This window comes from Hermetia illucens, chromosome 3, assembly GCF_905115235.1.
Source record: "Hermetia illucens chromosome 3, iHerIll2.2.curated.20191125, whole genome shotgun sequence".
Classification (NCBI taxonomy): domain Eukaryota; kingdom Metazoa; phylum Arthropoda; class Insecta; order Diptera; family Stratiomyidae; genus Hermetia; species Hermetia illucens.
In genome coordinates, this window is record NC_051851.1 from 31041842 (window position 1) to 31060702 (window position 18861).

General features: G+C 43.5%; 2 protein-coding genes across 3 annotated transcripts in view; one reads left to right on the forward strand and one right to left on the reverse strand.

Moving 5' to 3' along the window:
* The first annotated feature begins 6200 nt into the window (after window positions 1–6200).
* Window positions 6201–7928, forward strand: LOC119652510 (pupal cuticle protein 36a-like). Its single transcript, XM_038056704.1, has one exon. The coding sequence runs from the start codon at window positions 6288–6290 to the stop codon at window positions 7680–7682; it is 1395 nt and encodes a 464-aa protein (XP_037912632.1). The 5' UTR covers window positions 6201–6287; the 3' UTR covers window positions 7683–7928.
* Window positions 7929–13169: 5241 nt separating this feature from the next.
* The window catches only part of LOC119652892 (neprilysin-2), a 51678-nt gene continuing 45986 nt past the window's right edge, over window positions 13170–18861 (reverse strand). For both annotated transcript variants that reach the window (XM_038057262.1, XM_038057263.1), the window contains exons 9-10: window positions 15139–15523; window positions 13170–15069 (exon numbers count right to left, since the gene is read on the reverse strand). In XM_038057262.1, the coding sequence (XP_037913190.1) occupies window positions 14970–15069; window positions 15139–15523 (485 nt within the window). In that variant the 3' untranslated portion in view covers window positions 13170–14969. The remainder of the gene's footprint in view (window positions 15070–15138; window positions 15524–18861) is intronic.

Genomic DNA, 18861 nt, shown 5'->3' on the forward strand with positions numbered 1-18861 from the left:
CTGTGCACGTCTACAAGGAAAATCCAAGGAGATATACTTCGGAGAACACATCAGGTGGAAAGCCTACCTATCGTGGAGGGGGTGAAAGAGCAGGACTGAGCAAGGAAATGGACCTACCCCCAGAAGAGGAGAAGCTGATCGACCTTGACCTAGACCTTCTAGGGCTCAAGTCCGACGTGAAACGCAAAGAGTGCCATGTCGAAGAAGGAAGGCTGAGAAGCAGGATGAAGCCTTATACACCTCGATGCCGATCCTGCCGAGACAAAGAAGGAAGCGATGGGTTGAGTATTTTGATGAACTGGTCAACAACTAAAATATCGGCTATTTGGAGGTCCCACCAACTGAAGACAACGGACAAATGCTGCCACCACCAAGCATAAAAGAAACACTCCGTGCAATTCATCGGCTTAAAAACAGTCGTACGAGCCGATGGAATTACAGCTGAATAGGTTAAACATCCAGGGAACCAATTACACCAAACGGTTCATCAACTGATGCTGAAAGTATGGAGCAGTAAATCAATGTCTGACGACTGGCAGCAAGGCATTATCTGTCTCATACATAAAAAGGGCCTGCACATTAATCAAGGCAAGACAAAGTACATGGTGGCAACGTCAGCGCCAAAACCAAAACCGAAAAAACGAGCAACATCGATTGGCACTGGTCAAGCGAAAACAATAAAGATAGGAGACTACAACTTTGAGACCGTTGAAAATTTCTCCTATCTAGGGTCGAAAATCACAACCGAGATTATTGGCTGCCAACAGAGCCCATTTCAGCTTACAAAAACTGTTTCGCTCGAAACGTCTCACCATAGGGTCAAAGCTCTTACTGTACAAGACAATGATCTTGCCAGTCCTCATGTATTCCTAGGAAATGTGAATTCTTAGCAAAGAAAAAAACTGTGAACTCTTGGCCGCCTTCGAGAGGAGAATCCTCCGAAGAATTTTTGGCCCCCTACATGAGGATGGACGATTTCGTAGCCTACAAAACGACGAATTCTATGAGCGATACCGCGACCGTCTGTTGTGGATAAAATCCGGCTCAACAGGTTGCGATGAGCGGGTCACTTAATCCATATGGGTGAGGATGATCCAGCCCGGAAAGTCTATAAAGGCAATATCTATGGTAGGAAAAGAAGACGAAGCAGACCTTGCCTGAGATGGAGTGATAACGTAGGTCAGGACGGTGAAGCATTGCAGGCGGCGGAGAAACTGGGAGGGTTTCTCGTCACCCATATATGTAGCCTGGCTGGCACAATTGCTTTAATAATTCCTTGCGTAAGCAGTTTTATGAGCTTTCGGTCATGGACTCAATAATTATGTCGCGGACTTCGGTGACATATCGCTGTCGCAGCAGCGCCATGACTTGCAAATATTACTATTGTGGTTCTGTTAAGTTATAGCTCACAAAACTTGCCCGCACGATTTGAAACTACATCTCAGGATCGTGTAGGTTGAAGTCTGGAAAACTGGATACCCAGTTAACCACGGTCGGCGTCATGCGATTCAGGAGTTTTCCCAATTCCATCCCCCTTTACCATCTTTGCTGGCTCTCTCGAAAAACGTTGCAAACCTATGCGCTTCACCACTGCCTTTCCTCTTTCATTTTAACAAGGACACTAGACTGTGCTTCCTTAATTTCAGCGGATTTCCTGGGACAGAAACATTGCACTACTCGAGTTGCTGTACCCGCAACCGGCAGCCACATTACTTTGCTGGACTTTTTTTTTCTTTTTCTGGAGTGCGAATGTCGGTGTCTCGTCGCAAGATTAAGCCCTTGCTACCTATTTCACTGGGTGCCGCGGTTTTCATACTACCCCCTAATGCAGTCAACTTTTCATCCTTCCCTACAATTTCATAAATTTTATTGATTTTGTTCTTCATAATAATCTTATTTCAAATATCTGAAAGTGAAGATAAGTAAGAAGCTCAGTTTCAAACAGCAATATCTAAAATTCTTGTGATTTGCTTTTAAAGTATGAAAGTATAATAACTATCAGTTCTCTATATCTATATATATTCTCTATATCTTACCTCTTTCAATGGGAAGTTTCGACTACGACCTGTATATTTCGGCAAGTTATTCTACTCTTTTTAAGGTTTTGTGTGAAACAAAACCTTATTAGAATCGATTCAATGTCTGCCTGCCCATCCGTCTGTCTGTCTTTTTTTTTTAAGGAGGTGGAAATCTTTAAAGGTTTCTGGCTGGGCATGCCAGAGTGTGGGATTTTTACCCACTAAAACCACCCCTGACGATCGTTCCTACCTATTGCCGTCTGAGCTGTTTGTCTAGCTCTGTGATAAATCGATCGAAAACAGGCAAATTCATTTTTCCACCAATAATTGGGTCTTCCAGTGGGGAATGAGCACCTCCTAGTCATCGATGCGTCACATGCTTTAGATATACTTTATATGACTTGGAGAGCTCTATCCGTGGAGGTGCCTGCTTTGCTAGGCAGGTCTTACCACACCTTCATAAATGTTTGCTCATCCATCACTTTTGCAGACCATCCTGGTGTTCCTTTGGATTTCGGATTCCGGGCTGCGGGTCTCCTGCGTTATGGCTCCATCCTTAGTTCAAAGGTTGCCTGATGGTCGCTGTACGTGAAGTCCTCGCTAACTTGCCAGGACATACCACGTGCCAGCGCAGGGTTGACAAAAGTCAGATCTACAATTGAACCAGATCCCCCTTCCCAACAAGTGTTTACATCACCTTCGTTGGCCAGAACTACATCTAACTGGGCGAATGCTTCTAATATGCACCACCCCCTTACGTTAGTCTCTTCGCTGCCCCACACGATAACCTACACATTTAAGTCACCGGATATCACCTTGCGTCATGAACAAGATCGTCTAACAGGTCTTCGAACTCAGGCAGTGTGAGGCTCGATGGGGTGTAGCAGCTGTATATGAATATACCGCTTATTTTCGCCTACACAAAGCCACTAACCACCTGACCCATGGTATGTTGTATGGCTTGACAACCGCACGCCCATATCGCCACTCCACCAGTCGAATCTGTGAGTCATACACCACCGTCAAGATTTTTGTACGGTTTACTAAGGATAGAAATCTCCATCACCGATTCGTAAATTGTCTGCCCAAATTTTATGCGCCCCCCCCCCCCCTCCCATCAATAATTGAGGTTTATTTATAGTAACCTAATTTTTTCACTGCACTTAACGCCTTCCTAAATTCCGGGCATTAACATACCACTTCCGGCAATATGCCGGTTATCCCGTCCCACCTTTCCTTCGCACAAAATGCATTTGGGGTCTGTATTGTACTCCTTAGCAATATGTCCTTTTTCCCCACACCTTCGGCATCGATCGGGCCATCGATGCCGCTAGTGCATGCCTTCGTGAAGTGTCCAAACATTAGGCATTTGAAGCACCTCTTTAAAGGAATCTGTTCCCTTAGTCGACAAACAACCCATCCAATCCGAACCTTTTCCACGGCTAACCACTTCTGCGCTGATTCCACTGGCAGTTTCGCTGTGGCCGTTTGAGTTAAGCCATAGGTTTCTCTTAGGCTCACGAGAGATTCTTCGCTGAATTCCTCCAATTTGAATTGTTGCTAAATATTTTAGGTCGGGGTTAGATTTCACCTATTTCAGTATCTCCGCATACGTTAGATCTCCTTTGCTGGAGATTACGCGAATTCGCACTTTTGGATTCATGTTCTTTTTTTTTTGTTCACGACCTTAGTCCAACCACCTTCGGTTTCACTTCGATAGCCAATATTCCTACTTTGGGAACTTCTGAACTTTTAGTTCCGTTTGTTGGACTGGTCAATAGCCCTTTTTCCTTTTTGGTGCCTTTTGATTTCCCAAAGCTCTCCTTTTTGTCTCGCACTCTCTTACTTGATCGAATTTCGGTGACCTTGTGCTTTGGTGTCACTTGGGTCGCCTGTGACACTGTTGGAACTGGGATGTCCCACTTTTGCTGAGCCTTTCTTTCTTCTTCCGGCGACCTATTGTAAAGTAGCCTGATGGCTCTCACCATGTTCTTAATGGCTTGGTGTACGTTGTGCTTGTCCTTGATGAATTCGGATAGCCCAACTATTTTAGTCACAAGCTGCAAAAGGTAGTTATTCGGGGTCTGGGCTCTGTTCTCAGTGAGTCTTCGCCAGATTACTCCTTTTAGAGAGCCCTTCACCTTTTTCAATTGCTAGGCTCCCATGAGCTGTCTCTTTTGCCGGCTTTGGTATTGGAGGAAATCGCAAAATTGATGAGCTGCTCCTGAATAAATATATTTGCTGCTGTTGGAGTGATCAGATCCGATGGGTGTCGAAATCGCCTTTTTGGCCGACTATCTTCTTTTAACCCATCATTCTTTGCCTTTGCAATTGATGTTCTTGGCAGAGTTGTGCTTCGTTTGAACACCTCCATCTCCAAATCCAAAACACTTGTAGCATTAGATGCCATGGTGGCCAAGTTATCCACCACCGAGGCACTGCGTCGAAGAATATCGACGGCCGGGAGCACGCTTGCTCACTCTCAAAAGCCGCCGGTGGAGTTTCGAGTCCCTGTACTGTAACTTTTCTCCTTCTCAATTCGTCCAGGTTGATTTTATTTTCTGGGTGTCCTCTCCATAGCCATTTTGGTCCACGTACCAGAGATGAGGAAACACTAGCCCATGCACAGTCAGAAAGGAAGGGTGCATAAACACATATTTACACATCAATAGGTGTGCCCCTATCCTGGGGTCGCGCCTGATGGCAGATCACAGGGTCTGTCTGTCTGTCTGTCGGTCCGTCAGTCTGTCTCACGCATTTTTTTCAGAAATGGCTATACCGATAGACACGAAATTTGATGAAAAGGTGGAAAGTGTGAACGCCCAGACATGAACTGAGTTACATCTTTCTTCGTTGAGATTAAGGATGGGGGTGGGTCCTTATACATGCAAAAGGAGAGTATAAAATTTTTGTTCACCGAATATAGTCATGTTGGGTATCAAATGAAAGGTCTCGATTAGCACTTTTCGATTCCGGTCTTAGTTTTGACATTCTTTGGAAAGGTGGGGAGTGCGGAGGGTCGAAAGTGATGACTTGTTTAATGGACCTCCAATCCTACCCTATTATTCTATTACTCTCGTGCAAACATATATGTTTAAAACACTCAACCCTATCCGCAAACTAGAAGAATCCGCAACCCTCATCGTAGTCATCACATAACTAAGTAATAAGTAATTAATAAGAATGCTGCCGATGTCATTTTAATTTATATTGGCCTGGAGGAGTCCACATTTTTGGATTACAGTAATAAATCTTTCATATACCAGAATTTCAATCAACCGAATTGTTGGCGAAAATGCATATGAGTAGATATTTTTGCTCGGGCTGGAAAGTTTAATGATTGCAATGTGGATTAAGTATTTAATTCCAGAACGATCAAAAAGCCTTAATTATATACGCATGCATATGATCCTGAGCTCATACTCTGCGATTAAGTAACCTCCATTTACTGCGAAGCCACAAATCAACAATGAAGCAGCTGCGGGCGTCCATAACGCAATAAATCCATTTTGATAAAGTGCAAAATTAAATACACAATTTCACTTTTATAATCGCCAAATGAAAGATATTGACTGGAGACAATAAATAATCGATTATGAAATGGATCGCCGCAAAAAGTTCCCAGCCAAGTATCTGATTACCTTTCAGGAGCTTGAAAGGAGTCGCTGCTCGACTCTCCCTTTCCGACCCTCCCTCCGCGATATTAATAACGAAATCCGACTAATTGTTGTGATTTGCATAAAAAGAAATTTCGGATGTCCGACAATCTGTTGACCTGAGTAGAGAGTTTTGTTTGCTCGATTTTTTGGATAACTTTAACTGGACTTCAATGGATTGGTTGTAAACGGTCGTCAGCGATGGTTTTATGTTGTCTTTCGTTTCTTTCGTCTTCATCTTGAGACCCCGTGCTGGTCTGATCGATGGCCATATGAAAGATACATATGTATGTACACTCGAAGGTATGTAACATACAATAAGATACCGACGGACAAAATGTTTTGAACGCGACTTTTCGGTTTATGGACTGCAAAGAAAGATATGTCTTGGAGATTTGGATCTAAAGGCGGCGGCTGAGAGGCTGTGAAGCAATGATGGTTTATGAGAGTTACCATCGCGGCTACGGTAGGGGAAGAGTTTTTTCCAAAGCTTTTTTTAGGTTGCCGTATATAAGCTTCGGATATGGAGTGCAAATCCGTTAGTGACATTTATAACTTTCGAATTAATTCATCTTTTCCGTTGTCCGCTGTGAAAGTAGCGAAAATTGGCGCGATGAGGATTTTTGTTATCGCCGTGTGTGTAGCTCTGGCAACCGCAAGGCCAGAAGCTGGTGGTGGCTATCGGTATAGCTCGCCATTACTACCGATCTCGGGAGCAGGACCTGGACTTGCTGCAGGACCCTGCTGTCAACAATTATCCCAAATCAAAGGTGGCTTACACGGAGGTGGATTAGTGGGTGGACCTGGTGCTGGTGGATTTGCATCGGGCGGTGGATTCGGCCATGGATTAAGTGCGGTAGTGTCTTCATCATATTCTGCCAGTAGTACAGGAGGCGGTGGATATATTACAGGACATGGCTCTGCTCCTGCTCCTGCCCTCATTGCAACTCCTACTCCAGTAACATTCACTGCCCCTGCTCCTGGAATTGGATACTCACATGGATCTAGTGGATTTTCGTCGTTCTCTGGACATGGAGCCGGTGGTTCTATCGGAATCGGAGGTGGATTAGGACATGGTGCTGGATTAGGATTAGGACACGGAATTGGAGGTGGAATAGGACCAGGAATTGGAAGCGGAGTAGGACCAGGAATTGGTGGTGGAATTGGGCAAGGTGTTGCTGGTGGATTTGGACATGGCAGTGGAGTTGGCATCGGTAGTGGAGGATTCGTCCCATCAGCTGGTGGCCCTGGAATCGGTGGTGGTGCTGGTGGATTTGTCGGTGGAGCTGGATTTTCAGGAGGAAGCTTCAGCTCATCTGGAGTAGAAACATCTGCCAGCATTGGAGCAGCCTCCATTCCCGACAATTCTGGTTCAACACTAATTCAAAAACATATCTACGTTCACGTTCCTCCACCAGATCCAGAGGAGCAAGTTCATGCATCTAAAATAACCCAATTTGCTCAACCACGAAAACACTACAAAATTATCTTCATCAAGGCTCCAACCGTCCAGGCTCCATCAGCTGCACAAATTGCTGCTGCAAATGCTCTCACCGAAGAGAAAACTCTTGTCTACGTTCTAGTCAAGAAACCAGAGGAACCATCAGTCGAACAATTACAAACTCTCCAAAGTACCGTCCATCATCATAAACCTGAAGTCTACTTCATTAAGTACAAGGCCAAGACCCAACCTCAAGGACCAGGTTTAGGATTAATTGACAATTTCGGAGCAGGAGGATCATCTATTGCTCACGGGGCATCCCTTGCTCAAGCCAGTGCAGCTAGTTTCGCCAGCGGTTCAGCATCACTAGTTCAAGAAGGTGGAGCAAGCTTCTCTAGTGGTCCAGGCGTTGCATTGACTACCAACATTGGAGCAGAACATAATATTGCAATTGCAACTCCATCACCAACTCCCTATGCACCAGCTGGAAATCCATTGATCGAACCTCGTGCGCCCGGAAAGATCATTCCTGCTGATACCTATGGACCACCACCAGATGCTGTATAAAGATGTTCGTTTGAGGGGTTATTTCTAACAAAATCACGAAAAGTATTAAAATATTAGTACAAAGATGATTGATTCCGCCTCCTCATCGTTCCATTGTTATATTGTATGAAAAAGTCATATTTTTTTCTTTTTCTATTGTTATTTATTTTTCATCGAACGATTGTCTTTGTGCTTTGTAAATATATTTTTTTTTATAATTTTGATAATATATTAATAAAAGCCACTAGCATTTTTAAAAGAATTCAATTTTAATTCTTTTGTATCACCTGTTAACCATGAATCTAAGTCCCTTTACACCTAGAGACCAACAATTCCTCATTTGTAGCAGGCGATACTTGGATTTTAGATGTCTTACAGTATGAAAGCCCGTTCTGATGCAGAAATACAAGGGCAAACTGGGAATATATCGATAGTCGATCTATTAAAAATACTACTCCAGTTCCCAAGCCTAACATTAGCAAAGCAGAAAAAGGGAATCATGCACTACGACTCAATGACAATTACAACAATTCTCTGTGAACTGCAATTGGAAATTTCTAGATAAGTGTTAACAAATTATCTAAAGAAAGAATGCTGTTCAGACAACTTACAACAGAAGACCACCGTTTAATCCTCTTCGCATGCAACGGATTGTTGGAAATGTCGAATATCCAGAAAGGACGTCCTGGGAGTCCGAGCTCTCAACTGTCTGATGCCATCAAAACGACAGATTCTCTACAACAAGCAGGAACAATATCTATAAGGAATATAGATAGATACCCAATCCCGTTGCACTGGAATTCTGAGCAAAATAAAAGTATTCAAATGAGCACAATCAGAAAAAAGCAAACAAATAATTCTCCAACTAGGAGCTGGGGACAGAGGAGGAGGAGGGACAGCTGCCATTAGAATAATAAGGACACAATCGAGCGACACTGGACATGCAAATCCTATTCGGTAATATTTCGGAAAATGAGGCCACTATCCCGGGAAAAATACTGAAGTATACAGTTCCGAATGAGGTCACTACCGTAAACACACCTTTATAAGGAGATGAATCAATTTGACCTAAAGGGGATGTTAGAAGAGAATTCAGCTGAACATAATAAATAGCCATGACCAGTTGGCTGACAAAATTCCTTAAGTCGGCGATGTAAAAGTTGGATCGGTCGTATGAAAGCTTTGTGCAAAGTTAACACTCATCATCATCAACGGCGCAACAACCGGTATCCGGTCTAGGCCTGTCTTAATAAGGAACTCCAGACATCCCGGTTTTGCGCGGAGGTCCACCAATTCGATATCCCTAAAAGCAGTCTGGCTCCATCTTAGACAGGGTTTGCCCCGTCTTCTTTTTCTACCATAGATATTGCCCTTATAGACTTTCCGGGTGAGATCATCCTCATCCATACGGATTACCTTATCCGCCCACCGCAACCTATTGAGCCGGATTTTATCCACAACCCGACGATCATGGTATCGTCATTGTGTAGGCTACAGAATCGTCCATCCTCATGTAAGTTAACACTGACCAGGTATCTTATTGTCTGTTGTTACGGAGGATTATTCAGTTAGCAGTACCGCACAAAATGGTTGTTGGAAGTACCTGATTTGCGCGGAAAGCGGTCCACAAACATCCGTGGGTCTCTCCAGACGGGACCAGTTTCAACGAAATTGACCACGTGTTGATCGAATGCCACCACTTCTCAGCCTTGATGAATGTCAGAACACATAGGGAGCCAATATAGACTCGGATCACTATCTCATTAGCATAGTGCCCCGAGCTCGAATTACGACACCACCTACAATCCCCTCTGACAATCAGATGAGAGTGAATACTGAAGCCATCCACAACACAGCGCGCCACAACACCTATACGGACGAAATAGATGCCGCAATAACCGCAATCAACAGAGATCCTGGAAAAGAAGCATCAAAAAATGATCTTCACAATCACCTGAAGAACGTTATCATTGATACGGCCATAAAGATACTTGGCCCCAGCCGCAAAAAAAATCGGAACGGCTGGTTTGACGATGAATGTAAGCTAGCTACGGAACGGAAGAATATTGCATACTGAGTTATGCTGTATTCTCAAAGAACGCAGGCGCGCGCAGAGACTTATCACGAACTCCGCCGAGCGGAGAAGCGACTTCACAAACGGAAAAAGGAAGCCTAGGGGAAACAACAGGTCTGTGACCTAGAAAAGTGCAGGGAGCAACCGCACCAGGCGTGCAAGTTTTACCAACAAGTCAGCAGGTTGAAGCCTTACACACCTCGATGCTCATCCTGCCGAGGCAAAGAGGTAAATCTGATTTCCGACAGAATGGGCATATTGGAGCGATGGGTTGAGTACTTCGATGAGCTACTGAACAACCAGAACATCGGCGAGTTGGAGGTCCCGCCAACTGAAGCCCACGGACAAATACTGCCACCACCAAGTATAGAAGAAACAGTCCGTGCAATTAATCGGCTTAAAAATCATAAGTCGTCAGGAGCCGATGGAATTACAGCCGAATTGGTTAAATATGGAGGCGACCAGTTACACCAAGTGGTTCATCAACTTGTGCTCAAGATATGGGATAGCGAATCAATGCCTGACGATTGGCAAAGAGGCATTATCTGTCTCATACATAAAAAGGGAGAGATTATGGAGTGCAGCAATTATAGAGGTATCATGTTGCTGAGTACCATCTATAAGATATTCTCCTCTACCTTGCTAGGCCGGATAGCCCCATACGCCCAGAACATCATTGGCCCATACAAATTTGACTTTACTCCTGGCAAATCAACAACAGATCAGATTTTCTCTCTGCGGCAAGCGATGGTAAAATTGCTGGAATATGGACAACAGTTGCACCATCTATCCATCCACTTTAAAGCCGCCGAGAATTCGGTATCCCAACGAAATTGATAAGACTGACTAGGCTGACCCTGACCAATATGCGAGGCCAAACAAAAGCAGCAGGGTCACTCTCAAGACCATTCGACATCAACAACGGTCTACGACAAGGGGATGTCCTATCATGCGTGCTCTTTAACTTGGCCCTCGAGAAAGTGATCCGTGATGCTGAAGTAAATACAAGAGGTACGATCCTCTTTAAGTCCCCCCAACTACTGGCCTATGCTGACGATATCGACATCATGGGAAGAACGACCCAAGACGTACAAACTGTCTTCATCCAGATCGAGCAGGCGGCGCGAGATCTTGGGCTGCACATCAATGAAGGCAAGACAAAATATATGGTGGCAACGTCAGCACCGAAAACCAACCAACCAACAACATCAAGTCGCACTGGTCAAACGGTGAGAATAAAGGTAGGAGACTACAACTTTGAGACGGTTGACAATTTCTCCTATCTAGGGTCGAAAATCACAACCGATAACAGGTATGATGATGAAATCCGCGCACGGTTGTTGCCAGCCAGCAGAGCCTATTTCAGCTTACAAAAACTCTTTCTCGCTCGAAACGTCTCACCATAGGGTCAAAGCTCTTACTATACACGACAATGATCGTGCAGTCCTCATGTATTTCTTGGAGACTTCGGTTCTTAGCAAGAAAAATTGTGAACTCTTGGTCGCGTTCGAGAGAAGAATCCTTCGAAGAATTTTACCGCAATGTCGTCCGCCCTGTCGCTCTCTATGGTTCTGAGTGTTGGCCAACTATAAAAGACAATGAACGGCATCTCGCGGTAATGGAGACGAAAATCTTGCGATGGACTAGTGGCGTGACACGTTTTGATTACATCCGAAATGAGGATATCCGTGATCGATATGGGGTCGCATCGATCGTGGAAAGATTTCGAGGAAAGCGTCACCGATGGTATGGTCACGTAATTCGTGCTAACAAGAATCCACTTACCAAGATTGGTCTGAACATCAAAGTCGATGATAAACGACCAAAAGGCAGGCCGAAACAATGGTGACTTGATACGCTGGTTAGGATTTAAAAGCCTTGAGATTGCACCTAGATCAGGCATTCGATAGAGCCATAGGGATAAGGTAGACAAACCCTGCAGTGAGGAGGGATGACAATTCCTCCGGCCGACTCATGACCTGATTTATGCTGTGTGCTAAATTTCTTATACCAGAAATTCTGCACCCGATCCAGACTTGGACCCCTCCAGTTCTTCGAGCTGTTTAGGGCTGGTCGAACTTCTTTTTCGGTAACATCCGCAAAATTCATTCCAGGTGTATTGGCATGGCGGCTGCCTTCGGCGGTGATCCACTCAGCATACTGGGTGGGTAACCCCCAAAATCCACCACAGTATTCTTTCGCTTCCATCACCGAAAGCTGTACTGTCTGGACGCTCCGTTGAGATTCGTTGAGAAATATGAAAAAGTTTCGCTGGTTCCTCGCGTATGTTGCATTCTGGACACGTCTGGAATGACTTTCACCATACCGTCGTAACCGACTGCATATCACAGAAAGTTTCTGCTTTAGTGTGTTCAGAATTTCAACTACGGGTGTCTCACTGGGGACGGCATAGTTCCGATAAACCCTCTGCACTTTATTCCTCACCCGTCTGTTGACATTGACAGTGCTGATCTAAATCAGCCTAGCAATGTCCTGCCTTAGTAAATTTCGCCGACGTTCCAGACGAATTTCCCATGGTGGATTTCTTCGGTCACTCAAACCAATAACACGAAAACGAATCTTCTGACCACAGTCGAGATGCAATCTCATCTTTGATTTGAGATAGAATTCCCGGAGTTGCTGGAGATGCATAGAGCCTGGGAATACGTGGTCTATGCAAAAAATCCATTTCCGAGAATTCTATACATGCTCTTTGGAATTCGTCCCGAACCTCAGCGGAAATCTTAGCTGGACGGTAGAGAAGAGTGCCTTCGGCGGGAACTGAAACTGTTGCCTGCAGTGCGGCGTGGTGTTGTTGATGCCGCCACCTCTGCCCCCCATCGACTCTCGGTCACCAGTTTCCCCGATGACCTCAAGTCGAACTCGCTCCCTGATGATGACCAGGGTTGTGTTGCTGCGAGTTATAAAGCGGTACTGGTCTGGGACTCGCACAGTCAAGTACGCGAATTGCGGGAAACGCTCGACGAATCTCTGATGCAACAAGCGGCGGTAAGATGTTGTACCCGCCTTTCGTAGTAGGAACGGATGATGAAAAGGTTCATTTCTTCAGTCCATTTCATCTGCTGCCTACGTGAACTTGCTGAAGTGGTCGCCACAGATTGTCGCGAAACAACTGCAGCAAGCGGAGCTGTGGTCCTAGTCGTCGTGGCGCCTAGACGTCGAACTAGCGGTTTCGACGCCGTGTCGTCCATTACGGAGCCCGACCCAGTCACCACGTCAGACGACTCCCGCCGGTTATCGGTACCAGACCTCAAGTTTCTTCTTCTTCTCATTTGTGTGGTGTGGTGTATTTTATCCCTAGCTGTCAGGTGTATGGATAATATATTATAATCTTATTACTAAATAAGAAGAAAATAAGAAAAATTTAAATAAAAAAAATATATTAAATATAAAATAAAATTTGAAATTAAAACTTCATTTATGACTCCCAATTTCTCATCCAATTTATTTTGGCTTTTATCACAGAAACAATTAAAGATCATCGGCTTGATAATCTGCGCAATGTATATAAGGGATGGACTAAACATTATTTAAATAATATTTTCGTTTGATAATTTCTAACAATAAATTGAAGCTACTATTCAATTGATCACTTCTAGTTTTTTTTGTAAATCTATCCCTCCTCTCTAACATTTTTTTTTTGCTAATAACATTCTACAATAGTTTTAATTCACTAAGTAATCAAAAAATTGCTACTCCATCTAATTAGTATCCAAGAATACTTTTTAATTCCAAATATTATTGTTTCATGAATTAATATTTCAATAAAAAAAACCTTTTTATCAATGGATTTTATACTTTGTTTCCAAATCAGAGAAGTAGAGGTGTAAATGAATTCAACAATTTTTCTTTTTATATTAATTAGAGCCTTGATTGATCAGTCTGGAATTTTCATGTAATTCTACTTGCCTCTCTAATATCCTTTTACTGCTTGATGAATCTACTTTCAACTAATTTCTAATGAATTGTTTGATAAATATTCCTTGAATAATTAAAGACGGTTTTTGATTAGTACTGAATGATGGAATGGAACAAGATGTGCTGAAACTGCATACGTTAAAAATGGTGCCCTTTTGTAGTTACTATACATTGTATACTGATGATAATAGTGTATAAGGTTATTTCTTGATGTATGTGAGTATCTATCACCTCGTGACGAAAAACATGGCATGATTTATTTGTATTGAAGGATGTGCTTTAAATTTCATGGTTCTAATTGACATTACCAGTTTTTTGGTTAGTTCTTTTGAGTATTTATCAAGTGAGTATATATATACCTCCAAACAACTTTCAATAATAACTACTCTATTGTAAAAATTATATCTTCCATATTCGCCTTTCGTTAATGTAGTTTTGATTAGAAACTTTTTGAGGACTTCAATATTCAAGGTTTCCACCAAACTAAAGCCACTCCAAAAGAAGTCAGCAGTAAATGGTCGTAGTTTCCTAAATTCCTACAATCTGAGGAGACTTATGGTCCTACAAGTTGAATTCCCTTCCCACTACCCCTTCCTACTACCAAAGTAAATAATACGAAGGTGAATTTGCATTGTTTAGTTGGTTTTCCAGTATTTGCTAAAACTCGCTACCATATTTGAATATAATTTAAATAATAATTGCGTCAGAAATTTACCAGCAACCTTAGAACTTCATTTCAAAACTATATTTTGGACTTATTTTAAATCGAAATTTAATAAGGAAACATGAAATTGAAGATAATGTAAATTGATAGTATTTGGAAGCGAAAATAGATTGTCTTATCTAAAAATTTGTTTTGAACTTGAGTTATGGAAAAAAGTTTACCTGGACACAATATAATTAACTTTTTTTGTAAACTTATTTGAGAAAAAATCAACACCAAGTAAAGATTCAGAAGACATCATTACTGAGCAATTAGTCAAATAAATATCTAAAAATAATTCAGCTCAAATGTCATCAATCCATTGCAATCAGCAACTTTGAAGGCCAACTAAGTTAGTTTTAAATCTCTTCCTAATATGACTGATTCGTTCAACACCTCTCGTATATATTATTATCTACACACGAAATCTCCTTTTAAATTTTTAAAACCATTTTAAATCTAGGTCCCATCTTAATATCCTACCTATGAATGATTTCTATATTTTGATCGTAAAAATTGTTCACCTAAGGCCTCGCTAAAACCAACAGATTAGTATTTTCTTTTCAATCGCACCCTTCTCAACTCCTCTTCTTTAAAGGACATTGCACGTTTTTTGAGTATATATCATTGAACCGGATGGACATTTGAAAACTTCCGTGGCACTTCCTCCTTGAGCAACAAGCCAGCCAAGTCTGCAAAATAAAAAACATAAATCAAAACAATTACAGGATTTGTCATCACATTTGCTATGAACCACTCACATATGACCAAAATCTTCCGAAGCAGTATCAATTCCACTGTATAAGGACTCAGCACAAAGCTCCTGAGCTGATACTAAAAAGAATATTTGAGTTGGCGTCAAACTCAATCCTGGTAGTCGAGCCATTCCTTTTATGGGGCCCGTTAAAGAGAGCATAGAGTGATATGAGATTTGCATTCCACCTGAGTGGATTAGTATATCCATGCGGCTGTAGTTTGAAAACACGTTAACGGATTTTGGTACGCATCGCATGGCCTTATCCTCAAACGCTTTTGTAATGGAGCGAAGGATTTCCTTGGCAATAGCAACGCCAACTGATGCATATTGTAGATACGGCGGCAGCCTGCTGTCGAAGTAAGGTACCAAAATAACCGAAAGTGGAACAACTGAAAAGATAAGTAACAATACGATATAGTGGCAGCCTAAATAAATGATCACTTTCGACCCTCCGAACTCCCGCCTTTCCAACAAATGTCAAAACTAAGACCAACCAGCGGAAAGTACTAATCGAGACCTTTCATTTGATACCCCACATGACTATATTTGATGAAAAAAAATTACACCCCCCTTTTGCATGTATGAGGACCTCCTCTTAAATTTGTCGTAAAAGGATGCAACTCACTGTATGCGTGAATGTTCACAGTTTCCAGGTGTCCACCAAATTTGGTGTCAATCGATGCTACAGTCTCCGAGAAAAATGCGTGTGACGGACAAACGGAGAGACAGACGGCTATGAGAAGGACACACAGAAAATAAAACCAACATGGACGAATTCAAAAAGAGTAAAGTTACGGTGCAGGGGCTCGGAACCCCAGCACCGGCGGCTTTTTGGGAGTGAGCAAGCGGGCTCCCAGTCGTCGATATCATTCGACCGCAGTACCTCGGTGGTGGACAACTTGACCGCCGTGGCATCTAATACTACAATTGTTTTAGATTTGGAGGAGGTGTTCAAATGAAGCACAACTCAGCAAAGAATCGGAAAGGCAAAGCATGATGGGCTAAAAGGAGATAGCTGGCCAAAAAAGGCGATTTCGACACCCATCGGATTTGATCAAAAAGTACTCCAGCAGCAGCAAATAGAGCCATTCCGGTCTAGGCCTGCCTTAATAATGAACTCCAGACATCCCGGTTTTGCGCCGAGATCCACCAATTCAATATCGCTAAAAGCAGTCTGGCGTCCTGACTTACGCCATTGCTCCATCTCAGGCAGGGTCTGCCTCGTCTTCTTTTTCTCCATAGATGTTGCCCTTATAGACTTTCCGGGTGAGATCATCCTCATCCATACGGATTAAGTGACCCGTCCACCGTAACTTATTGAACCGAATTTTATCCACAACCTGACTGTCATGGTATCGCTCATAGATTTCGTCGTTATGTAGGCTACGGGATCGTCCATCCTCATGTTGGGGGCCAAACATTCTTCGGAGAATTCTTCCCTCGGACGCGGCCAAGAGTTCGCAGTCTTTTTTGCTAAGAACCCAAGTCTCCGAGGAATACATAAGGACTGGCATGGGAGCTCAGCAATTGAAAAAGGTGAAGGAGTCAGTAAAAGGAGTAATCTGGCCAAGAATCACCGAGAACAGAGCCCTACCCAGAAGAACTACCTTTTATGCAGCTTTTGAGTTTAATAGTTGAGCTGCCCGAATTCATCAAGGACAAGCACAACGTGCACCAAGCCATTAAGAACATAGTGATGGCCATCAGGGAGCTTTACAATAGGTCCCAGGAAGAAGTAAGAAAATCTAAGGAAAAGCCGGACATCCTAGCTACAACAAAGCACAAGGTCATCGATCTTGGATCAAGTAAGCGAGTGCGAGACATAGAGGGGAAGCTTTAGGGAATCAACAGGCACCAAAAAGGAAAAAAGGAGTCTTAACCAGTCCAACAAACGGAATTAAAAGTTCAGAAGGACACAAAGTGCCCAAAGTAGGAATGTCGGCTAGCGAAGCGAAACCGAAGGCAAGTGAGAATGGTGGTTGGACTAATGTCGTGAACAAAAAAGGAAACAAGAAACCAAAGGTGCGAATTCACCCGGAAGCAATTGTAATCTTCAGCAGAGGACATCTAACGTATGCGGAGATACTGAAAAAACGAAATCTAACCCCGACCTAAAAGACCTAGGTGGAAATGTCAGCAAAATCCGAAGGACCCAGAAAGGGGGTTTCATGTTTGAGCTGAAAAAATCCAAATCCAAAAATACAAAAGCTTATGGCGGTACCCAAACGGCCACAATGCGATTGCCAATGGAGTTAGCGCAGAAATTTTTGGCCGCCGGGAAGGTTCGGATTGGATTTGTTGTTTGCCGGCTAAGAAAACAGATCTCTTTAAAGAGGTGCTTCAAATGCCTAATGTTTGGACACTTCGCGAAGGCATGCACTAGCGGCATCGATCGGTTCGATCGATGTCGAATGTGGGGAGAGAAAGGACATATTGCCAAGGAGTGCAGTAGAGACCCCAAATGCATTTTGTGTGAAAGAAAGGAGGGACGGGATAACCGGCACATTCCCGGAAGTGGTAAATGCCCGGAATTTAGGAAGGCGTTAACTGTAGTGAAAAAATGAGGTTAATACAAATAAACTTCAATCATTCCAGGGTCGCACAAGATTTGCTTGCGCAGACGAATCCGCGATGGAGATTGCTATCATTAGTAAACCGTACAGAAATCTTGACGGTGGTGTAGGAGTCACAGATTCGACTGGTGGAGCGGCGATATGGCCGTGCGGTCGTCAAGCCATACAATACAGCATGCGTCAGGCGACTAGTGGCTTTGTGTGGGCAAAAATAAGCGGTATATTCGTATACAGCTGCTACGCCCCACCGAGCCTCACACTGCCTGAGTTTGAAGACGTGTTAGACGATCTTGTTCACGACGCAAGGAGACGAGGTCCAAAGGTGATATCCGGTGACTTTAATGCGTCGGTTATCGAGTGGGGTAGCAAAGAGACTAACACAAAGGGGCGGTGCTTATTAAAAGCATTTGCCTAGTTTGATGTAGTTCTGGCCAACGAAGGTGATGTAAACACTTATCGGAAAGGGGGAACTGGTTCAATTGTAGATCTGACTTTCGTCAGCCCTACGCTAGTACGTGACATGTCCTAGCAAGTTAGCGAGAACTTCACGTACAGCGACCATCAGGCAATCACCTTTGAATTAAGGACGGAGCCAGAAGGCATTAGACCCGCATCCCAGAAGCCGAAATCCAAAAGAACAGAAGCAAAAGCGATGGATGAGCAAACATTCATGGAAGTGTGGCTAGACCTGCCTAGCAAAGCAGGCACCTCCACGGATAAAGCTCTCCATGTTACACAAAGCATCTCTAAAGCACGTGACGCGTCGATGCCTAGGAGATGCTCATTCCCCACTAGAAGACCCATTTATTAGTGGAATAGTGAACTTGCCAGCCTTCGATCGATTTGCCACAGACCCAGAGGAACGACTCAGAGGTGGGATCGATCACGAGCAAAAGGAGCATGCCTATAGAGAAGCCCGAAAGAACCTCAAGCTCGCTATCCAGCGGAATAAGAGGGAATGTTTTAAGGAACTTGGTTCCGAAGCAGACATAAATACGTGGGGTAGCGCCTATAAAATCGTGACAGGACGACTTAGTGGCCGATCACCTCCGTAGATCAGGTGCCCTTTGCTCTTGTTGAAAATAATCCAGGGGTTATTTCTCCAACAAAAGGGGGGTACTGACACCTTCCAGCATCCCCTGAATATGACGCCG